This window comes from Aspergillus multicolor (genome assembly GCF_047715735.1).
Source record: "Aspergillus multicolor strain CBS 133.54 unplaced genomic scaffold BDW74scaffold_30, whole genome shotgun sequence".
In the NCBI taxonomy this organism is placed as follows: domain Eukaryota; kingdom Fungi; phylum Ascomycota; class Eurotiomycetes; order Eurotiales; family Aspergillaceae; genus Aspergillus; species Aspergillus multicolor.
In genome coordinates this window covers 136664-146662 of record NW_027395981.1, presented here as the reverse complement: position 1 = coordinate 146662, position 9999 = coordinate 136664, and the positions used below count along the sequence as shown (strand labels likewise).

At 47.7% G+C, this 9999-nt stretch overlaps 2 protein-coding genes across 2 annotated transcripts; both read left to right on the top strand.

Annotated features, from left to right (window-relative positions):
* The first annotated feature begins 1897 nt into the window (after window positions 1-1897).
* Window positions 1898-3615, top strand: BDW74DRAFT_83780 (tyrosinase family protein). The gene is made up of 3 exons (XM_073733855.1): window positions 1898-2585; window positions 2654-3061; window positions 3131-3615. Exons 1-3 carry the CDS (start codon window positions 2250-2252, stop codon window positions 3407-3409), a joined length of 1023 nt encoding a protein of 340 aa, XP_073580193.1. The 5' UTR covers window positions 1898-2249; the 3' UTR covers window positions 3410-3615.
* A 1750-nt stretch (window positions 3616-5365) lies between these two features.
* BDW74DRAFT_181752 (uncharacterized protein) lies at window positions 5366-6305 on the top strand (the record flags this gene model as incomplete). The annotated part of the gene is made up of 5 exons (XM_073730088.1): window positions 5366-5411; window positions 5464-5735; window positions 5792-5953; window positions 6031-6083; window positions 6137-6305. 5 exons carry the CDS (start codon window positions 5366-5368, stop codon window positions 6303-6305), a joined length of 702 nt encoding a protein of 233 aa, XP_073580192.1.
* Between the last annotated feature and the right edge of the window lie 3694 nt (window positions 6306-9999).

The window sequence follows — 9999 nt, the reverse complement described above, 5'->3', positions numbered from 1 at the left end:
AAAAGAATATAACCTTTAACTAATAATAGCTAAAGTATATTAGTAACTACTTAAAAACTGCTTACTAGCTAGTAATTTACCTATAAGTATTTCTCTTGCTTATATTATTCTTAAGTAATTATATATTACTTTAATACTTTTAAATCTCCTCCTATATCCTCTTATTAATAGTTATATAATAATATGCCTTAAGTTACAGGGCTAGGAATTTATAATAATAAATACTAAAGCATTTTATAGGGAACTTCCTAACCTGGTAGTTTAAAAATAAATAAAATACTAGTTACTTTACCCCATATTTCTGGAACTTTATATATTATATTTAAGTAATTATTAGTATCTAACTAGTTACTAACCACTTAAAAAGTGCTTATATCATGCATTATTACCTTTAATTTTGCTTGTAATTGGCCCCCACTAGCAATAATATATGCATAGCCATAAATATTACTTATAAAATATTTAGGTAAATTATTAATATACTTTAAAATAAAAGTAATAAGAGGGTTACTTTTAGCCTGGGTAAGAGAAATTAAAATTTATTCTTTTTAAGGTACTTATTAGTTTTTAACCACTTATTAAGTAATTAATTTTAGTTATACTTATAACACCTAGTTTATTGTTGAGGAGCTCTAGGCTAATATAATTATTAAGATTAATTATAGGTGTATAAAACTCCATGCTTGTAAAAAAATAATAAAGTAGTTAGTAAGTAGTTATTAACTGCTTAGGATATTTATATCTTTAAAAATAATAAAAAAAAAGAATCTTAGATTTTAAAAAGTTTTAGTATTTTTTTTTTAACCTTGCTTAAGATGTTATTGCTTAATAATGGCCTTGGCATCACGTGGTGGGGGTGACGCTCATATGAGCTCCGCGGGTAGCTCGGATGACCTGTATACTCGCCGTTGGTGCCAGCCCGCCAGCTGATGGATGAGTCAGCGCGCTCGCTAGCGGACACGTGACACACAATCACCTCTTGTATTGTTCTCCGTTTCCGTTTCTAGTCTCCGAATACCAGAGGTCTCGCTCCTCCATGAAGAGCTGTAACGTGATTTCCGGTAACCGGCGCAAGTGGATCTGGAGATGAGCAACGAATGACAGAGCTGGCCAGCTGCCTCCGCCCGCATCCACCCGTGGAAATGCTCAGGCGGTATTGGCTCTTCTGATTCATCTAGCGTAACATCAGCAAGTGAGTGATTCTGCTTTTCTCCTCCTGCTCCACGGGGGAGGCAACGAGGAAGCTGGTTGAACCACGGGGGGTTCGCGTTGGCCAGTGCCCATTGTGGCGAATAGCCGCAGGGCGAAGGCGACGAACCGATGATCAAATGTTTTCAAACGAGAAAGACCTTCGAAGGGAGGGGAGTCCGGAAGCCCTAGATCCTGTCCTGGCAAAATCAATATCTAATCGGGCTGGCTGGCAATATCGCGCATCGCGAGTCGGGACCGAAGCAATTGGGAAGTATTCTGCCATAGCGACCGCCTGCCGCTTTCGAAATAGCGCTCGACCGCGGGTATCGAATCTACACGACCTCGCCCTGTAGCCGCTTCTGCATTCCACAGATCATCTCCGATACGATTCAATATGATTCAATATGATCCAATACAATCGCCGGTTACAAATTGCTTGGGGCTCCCTGGAGAGCGCTAGGCAGCTGCATACGTAGCTGGCCACGTTATCTCTGCTCGATTGTCTCTTAGGGCTGAACGAAGTGGGTGTCAGCCGCGTGGAATCCGCAGGGCTGGACCTCGAGAAACCAGTGGAGCCTACCGCTTACCACGTTGTTTCCTGCATGAACGGAAATAGAGACTAGGTATTACAAGAGCAGAATTGGCCTAGTAGTCTGGATTGAAGTTAGTATTCACACACGGCCGCCCACAAGCCAGAAACCGCCACGGATCCATCTCCATTAAGGAGTCTTTTTCTTGTCGTCTGGGGCTCCAATCCGGATGTCTTCCGCGATGTGGCTGAGGGTAGATGAGTATGCAAGGTAAGTAGAACTTTATAAGGCGGGGGTAGGCTTACGTGGTTAAAAAGGGATTTTGGTCAGTATAGGTTTCAGGTTCGATAGCATCAGTCTCGAGATTAGCAGAGCTGGAGACGCTCAACCCCCTAAACCGCAAAGTATATAAACAAGGTTTATTTCTCTATTTATCGGCATACTCAGCTGCGATAGAAGCAATACCTTCTCCTGCTACTGATCGTTGTCTGTACCGCTTCCGGCTTCCACTACTCCCAAACCGACGCAATGAGATATCTAATGCGCAGTGTCCTCTTGGGACTAGTCGCTACTGCCAGCGCAACTACTCGTCTCCCATCAGGAGAGCCAGAGAAGCGTGCATCGAACTCGGACGCCATCGACGGCTTCTTCAGCAATGGATGCACCGAGGATAATATGACAATCCGCAAGGAATGGCGGCACTTGAGCGGGCAACAACAGCAGGAGTTCCTCGACGCTCTCCAGTGTCTCATGGAAAAGCCTGCGCAATCCGGGTTGACTGCAACAACAAGCCGCTTCAGCGATCTGCAGGCTCTTCATCGGGGTATGACGAATACGGCGTATGCGGATATCATTCACCATGTGGTACGTCTCCTACTTGGTCCCTTTCTTTCTTTATGCCATAGGTACGATGTTTATTCCTGGAACTATAGGGCCAATTCCTCCCCTGGCACCGCTACTACATGCACGTCTACGAACACCTCCTGCGCGACGAATGCGGCTACACCGGCTCCATACCCTGGTGGAACGAGCAGCTCGACGCCGACAGCGGGAACATGTGGCAGTCACCCATGTGGGGGCCTGATGCGTTTGGAGGCAACGGGACAGGATCAGATCTCTGTGTCACGGATGGCCGGTTCGCAAACATGACGCTTCATATCGGTCCTGAAGACGAGGATACTGACTACTGCCTGCGTCGGGCTTGGGACAACGAGAATGCAATTGCAAATGCGAACAGTGCCATGCTAGATATGTGCAATGCTTATAACACTTACTCGCCGTGGTGGGATTGCATTTCGAACATTCCGCATAAGGGGGTTCATACCTATATCGGGGGCGTGGTGAGTCCAACTATAACCCCCTGTTACCCTTCCCCCCTCCAGCCACCAATCTAACAAGTACCTTGGTAGATGTCCGACATCAAATCCTCCCCCGGCGACCCCATCTTTTTCATGCACCACATGTACGTCGACCGGATCTGGTGGCTATGGCAAAAGCAAGACCCCTTAAACCGGCTGTACGATATCAGCGGTCCGACATTGAACCAGACCGCGAATGTAGAGCCTGCTGGTGGCTGGCAGAATGCTACTCTCCACTACGAGCTTTCTTCGTTCGAGATCATGCCCAATGCTACTATTGGACAGATTATGAATACACAGGGCGGGTATCTTTGTTATGGATATGACTGAAGCAAGAGATGCCTGCTGGGCTCATCCCAGGGTAGTTGTCCGACGGTGTGCATGCTAACGTGCACTTGGGAACTGGTTGAAAAGAACAGAAAAGCATGTCTTATTTAATATTCAAATCTGCTGTACTCGATAATACAGGATAGGCTGGCAGATCACTAGCAGTGTCTACAAGAAGCGAAGACGATCACAATTCCATAAGTCTATATCGAGATATTCGAGCTCTAGCAAATAGGACCGCCCACCTTCAGCATGGTTGCCTGCACTGCTTGAAGGTCTCATTTTAAGTGCGGCTTTGACCAAATTATCTGCTAACAGAGTCTGAGATTCCTTTTCATGGACCTATATTAGGGGCTTAGAGGCAACCCTAATGACGTGATATTTAAAGCTGAGCTGCCTGTCAAAAAGCCCTAGCCAATGAAATAAGAGCGTCGTATTCTCAGAGACTGCAACTGGCCCTACGGATTTAAAGAGACAAAGCTAAGCGCCTTGACCAGCCGAGCATCGTGGGAAGTGGACCAGTTGGTGTTTATCTGACAAAAAGTGATGAGCCCTTACAGTACCCCGGCAAGGGCTTTCTGCTACGAGTTTGATTAGCTGGGACAATTGGCCTGAAAGGATGGGGAAACTGCCAGAATAGTCATATTCTTCGCGTGGCCTAATCTGCTCCTTCGTCCTGCCTGGCCGGAACAAGAAGGCTAGGTACAGCCTAAGCAGGATAGGTAACGCTGGAGCCTCTGTGGCAGACCGCACAGTGTGGTAACGTCTGGATTAGGCAAAAGAAATGTGGTTGCAGTTTTTGCACGATAGGATCACCTACCACTATAAAATAGCACTAGGGGAGGCCTTGGACATAGGAACACCTGATCCTAGGGGTTAAATGCACACGGGCTTATTAGAGAGACTTACTAAATAGGCCTGTGACAGCGGCCAGGTTAAAGACCCTTCTTCGGTCCCTGGGTCTCATACCCAGGCGGGGCTCGGGGCCATCAACGACAGAATAGTATGTCGAGTAACAACATCCACAACGCGAGGGGGGCGGGTTGCTGGTCAATGTTATCAGCTTACGGGAATGAACTGAACCTGCCTGATACTTCGCGAGGTTCATGCTTTGTCGAAGCGTTTTTGTTGATATCCTCATCGGTGAGTTCTATCCATCTACAAACAGCTATGGGGAGGGATACGTGGGCAACAGCCTCTAAGGTCTTGCTTCTCCAGATTTTCCAGCCGCTAAACCATCCATTCTCAAATCTTGGAGTCTTGACGTCTCCAAAATGCAGAATTGACACTGCCAAGGGATTCTATAGCTACAAGACTGCCAATAACCACTAGCACTTGGATGGACTCGTCCCCGCACCGAACACTACTACACCGTGTATATAAGCGGGCCGTGGCCCATGCGGCAAGTATTAAGCCCCGGCGGCATAAGGCTTGACAATCTTAGGCATACCAGGCGAGTATCTTAGCCCTAGTTGATATTAGCCCAAGAATAGGTCTACTAAAGCCTGCAGAGCTTCAAGAATGAGTTCCCTCTCGAAGGTGGCTCGGAGCAGGAGCAAGCCGATCGTCTTTCCAACATCACCAGCAGGGCTCAGCTAGGATCCATTGATGGTGCGTCCTTTGCCTTTGTGGTCTGTGACAAAGTCGGGCGTGCGAAGAGCCTGCAGATCCTCTGCTTCTTGTGGCTCATCGGCTTCATTATTGTGGTCCTGAGTTATGGAAACATTGCTCGAATCCTGGTGTTGGCATTGGCATGCCATCTTTGCTGGCTCGGTTTGTTTGCGCATTTCAGCAATTAGGGCTCGTCGCTCAATATGCCCGACAGTTCTCGATACCAATGGGTGGCACCACAAACTGCCCATTTTGGCTTCGCTGGGTAAGCTTGCTCGCAACCCCTTGTTCTCTTTCGTTGCTCCGAACCAGGCTACCGTAGTAGGGGAAAATAGAATGCTACTGAGCATGTCTTTCACTATCCCGGAAACTCCCCGTTACCTCATCCTCAAGGGTAAGCCAGAGAGGCTCTTAAAGCTCTGTGTGTTCTGAGGCAACTGCCTGAGACCCATCCGTTCGTCCAAGAGGAGGTACTGGGCATACGCCAGCAACTCGACCGCGAACAGGAAGCATTACGTGGACTCTCAAAGTTTGGCAGAATTCGCAGCTTCTGATGATACCCATCAACAGATATCACCTGATGCTCGGGTTCATGTCGCAACAACTTGGACAGTGGTCCGGGGCCAGCGCAATCAGCATCTACGCCGTCGGGCTTTTCAGCGCGCTGGATAAAACTGGGCAGTCTGAGAAACTGTTCGCGACCTGCAGCCTGAGCGTGGTGAAATTTATCTCCGCATATCTCTGAGCTTTCTTCCTAATTGACCTCATCGGTAGACGTCGCTCGCTGTATGCCGGTATTTTGCTCCAGATGATTTCAAAAGACTAGAAGCAGGGGACCTGATCAGCACCGAAAAGCAAGCCGCCGTCGGTGCAGTCGCGATGATGTATATCTCCGGTGTCGGCTGGACGATGGGCTGGAACTCGTTCCAGTATCTTGTCAAGGCGAGATCTGGCCCCTCCGGCTTCAGGCTTTGGGTTCCTCGCTAACGATGTGTCTGTACTTTGCGAACCAGTACGGCAACACCAAGGCTGTGCCTGTAATGCTTTTGGCGTTGCAGAACTTTGGGTTTTTCGCCTTCAGTGCAGCGGTTTGTTTGGCTGGCCTGAGGTGGCTGGCAGGCCGCTTGAGAGCACGGACGAGTTGTTTTCGCTTCCGTGGCATACGGTAGGCCGGTACGGAAATATACTCGCACCTGATGTCAACGCATTTGGCGCAACTGATGATCTGGAGGGTGCTAAGAAGGAAGATATTGAGGCATGCGAGGTGGAGTACAGCCAGAGGACATAAGCAGTATGTTTATATTTAGCCTTAAAGGGACAGTTGAAAGCAAAAGCTCTGCTAGTTTAGGGATGATACGAATTGACAGCATGAATCAACAATAATACATTATTTACCAAACATCATCAACTCATTTAATGACACTAGAGGTGTTCTCACTGTGTGTTTCCCTGTCATGATGTCTCGGTTCGCCCGGTTCGCCTACCGGGGCACAGCATATGAACGGTTTTGGCCATACCCTCACAATCCTGGAATAGTCATCCCCGAGCTCCCAACCCTGCGGCACATGGGACGACTGGTCTCGGCAACTGACAGTCTCTACAGCAGGGTCTTTCCATGTATCAGGAGTTAGCTTACTGTTTGAACAAGAACATACAATGCAAAGAAACACCGATTTACATTAATATGCAACAAGGTCTAGACCGGAAGGGTGTCTAGAACCTCTCACACAAAGAGATTGTTGAAACGGTCCCATTTCTGGGACATACCAGTCCCTATCTAATTCTGTAGAGAATAGTGACGTTCTGTATGAAGCGTTGCCAGCTAGTCTCCCTTGCCCTAATACAACAGCGCCCAGATCTATTCTAATGGAGAGAAACAAGCCTTGGATCAACCACGGATGTCAGGTATAGATGTTAATGCTGTATGAAATAATCAGAGCGCTAACAAGAAAAATAGATGAATGACATGGTAGCCAGAGTCAACTTCCGAGGGAAGCCCCCTACTTTCTACATGATCAGAATCCTAGCCTAAGCAACCACTTGACTGATACCAAGAGCCTCCCACGAGCAGGCAGCAAGATATAATTCAGATGTACACATGCCAGAATTACTGAAAAGAAAATGCCAGTCAAACCAGGCACCAGAATTGCAAGCAAAAGTAGGGTCAAAGAAATGGAGGTTAAAGCTGTTTGAGCAGCCAATAATTACAGATTGTACAATTCCAGTCTAAGAGATATACGGGCATTTTATGGAGCATTGCCAGAACTCTACTAGTGCTTGCTTTCTTACGCAGCTTTATTATGGTATTGGTAGCGAGGATGCTTTGTGCAACTCGAGAACACAGCCCTCCACTTCTGCAGTAATAAGCTAAAGATTCCTTTTGCTCGGGCAAACAGTACTTTCAAAAACATGAGATTGCTGGACCAGTTGGCTTTTTAGTTTCGGCAAGCATAATTATGGAGTAGTTTCTCCTTGTACAACTAGTAGATCAGCAGAATGAGCTAGTGGATGAGTATAAATTTGTAGGTGGTGACTGGCAGATTTCCTAAATAAAGACTATATAATCCGCGCAACTAATAAGAAACAGCATTCACAGGCTTGTAGACTCAAACTTTTGTGTGCTACTCAGGATCTTGGATAAACATTGCGTGATTCCCTGCGAGCATATAGTTTGTGCCTAGGGAAGTTTCTTAGGATCTACAACCTAGATTAGTATAGGAGATATTTGCTGAATAAGCTAGGTGAGGAACAGATAAAGATTATACTATACAATTCCTCTGTGCTGATAAGAATGCTTGAGTATGCAGAGTGGAGTGAGTCTCGCAAGGTGATGTCCATCTGGAATGCCATCATATTTACATTGTATTTGTCTTGCATTTCCTCTACAAACTTGGGGTGCAGGTTGTGTGTGGCTGCTGAGAACAATGTGCCGCGCCATGTGCAATCATCCAGCCTGCAAGAGACTGCCCCATGGCAACGGCCATGGCAACAAGCAGATATGTCTTGTCGGCATGAAAAGTGATGCCAGAGTCAATGGGCTGATTCAGGCTGTGACGGCATTAGAAGCATTCCAGTCCACAACAGACAGCAGTTCCTGGAGAGGGCATGTGAGGACACTGCACCAAGTAGAGTGCATTCCACTGACAAAGCCGCGGATTGGACGCCACCAAGTGCTTGTTATAAAGGTCTGCCACCTGTGCTATCTGACTAGTGCTGATATTCTCATTGACCTTGTGGCTTAGGAGTGCTGATTTGTCCAGGCGTAGGCAAGCAAGAGGGAGGGATTCAAGAATGCCATGGCAAAGAGCATCCAAACTTGGATTTTGGGCAAAACTGACAAAAGGAAAAGTGTCGCGTGATGCCATGGACTTGTTACACTCCATGTGCAACCGAGGCGCTCTTTCTGGCAAGTTTCATTTGTAGTGAACATTACATTGGCATCATCTTTGGAAGCCCTAGCTTGAATAGCCTGCTGCACTGCTGCATCTACCCCATGGAACAAGGGAGTGCTATCTGTCAAAGCATAACTCAGAGTCTGCACTGCAATGAGATTAGTGGCAAAAAACACAAGAGTTTCTGGTGTGGGCGGCATTGCAAGAGAAATACACTATACAGCAGGGACTCTTGCAGGCAATGTCTTGGAAGTGGACAAAGCCACCACTGTATCTCCAGTACCAATGTCAATACCGCGCATACTCAGAGAAAGCCCGCAAAGGCTGCAAATACAGCTGTAGCACTGAATGGGTCACACGCAATGTTTGACATTTGGTAGCTGGACCCAGAAGGAGGGCCAAAGGCGATAACTGGCAGAGGATAAGCATGCTGTTGTCGCTACCCCCAAGCTCCAAGCTCGCGCTGGAGGGATCAATGGTCGTTCAAACAGCGCGGTATCAAGAATTGTATCTGACATTCTTCTCGCGGCCAGGGACCAGTCGCGGAATAAGCTGCCGTCCACCGCGGACATATAACTCAGGCTCTGCTGTCCATAACAGGGAGGCATCATTCCCCCAACTATGAAGAGCTACCTGCTGGAGCAATGCATTTGTCAGGTCAGTAGCTGTGGCAGGCCGAGTGCAGTTTGCCAAATTAGGATCCAAGTCGTACATCTGAATATGCATTGCCGGATTCTCTGACTTGATCCACACATAACCCAAATCAAGGTCTGTGCATTGGTACGTGCCTTGTGAGCCTCGAACCCTTCAGGGGTCACCTTGGCAAGGTAGAGATCGTCTAGATCTGCGAGAGAGAGTATGCTGATAGCACCAGACACAGCGCCTGCATGAGGCTGTTGGAAGGCTGCATATTCTTCAAACGTGCAAAAGGCCCGCATATCGCCAAAACGGTAAGCCGCGAATTTAGCTATCTCCTGAGCAAGCTTATGCACTGGCCATGTCATCCCTCTGATGATAACCAGCGTCCCGTTTGCACACCGGCATGCAGTGTCTCAAATGATAGCGCAGTGTCCGGGCTTGCGTTGGATGTCGAAGACGCCGTGGAATGGGACTGAATAGTTGTACCCCACTCGCGAGAGATTGGAGTAAAAGTGGTACTCGTCCACACTCACAAGATTGTATGATTCATTACGACAATGTTCAGGCTGTCGGGATTGGGCTATCAGGCTGCGCAGATATGCAGCCTTGTGCGTGGAGACCCATGGGCTTAATCTGATACTAGAGTAGCACGCCCGCTCGGCACGAACAGTGTCGTTAGTTGTGGCAATGGGGGAAAGACTAAATATGGTCTCCATGGCCGCATCGTCAATATTAAATGCCGCTGGCCGGGTGATTTTTAGATTTGTCAGTTGCACAACCTGCATGGAGTCCTCTAATAGATACTGGCGAATACGAGTCTGATGGCCTCAACAGCGGCGCTTATATCACCCACAGCCGGGAAGACGGTCTGACCCTGTAGCTGGTGGCCGCTGAGCGAGCGGTATTTGCTTCCTGACAAGGCTCAATGCCGCAGGCATCAAGGGAATCCAA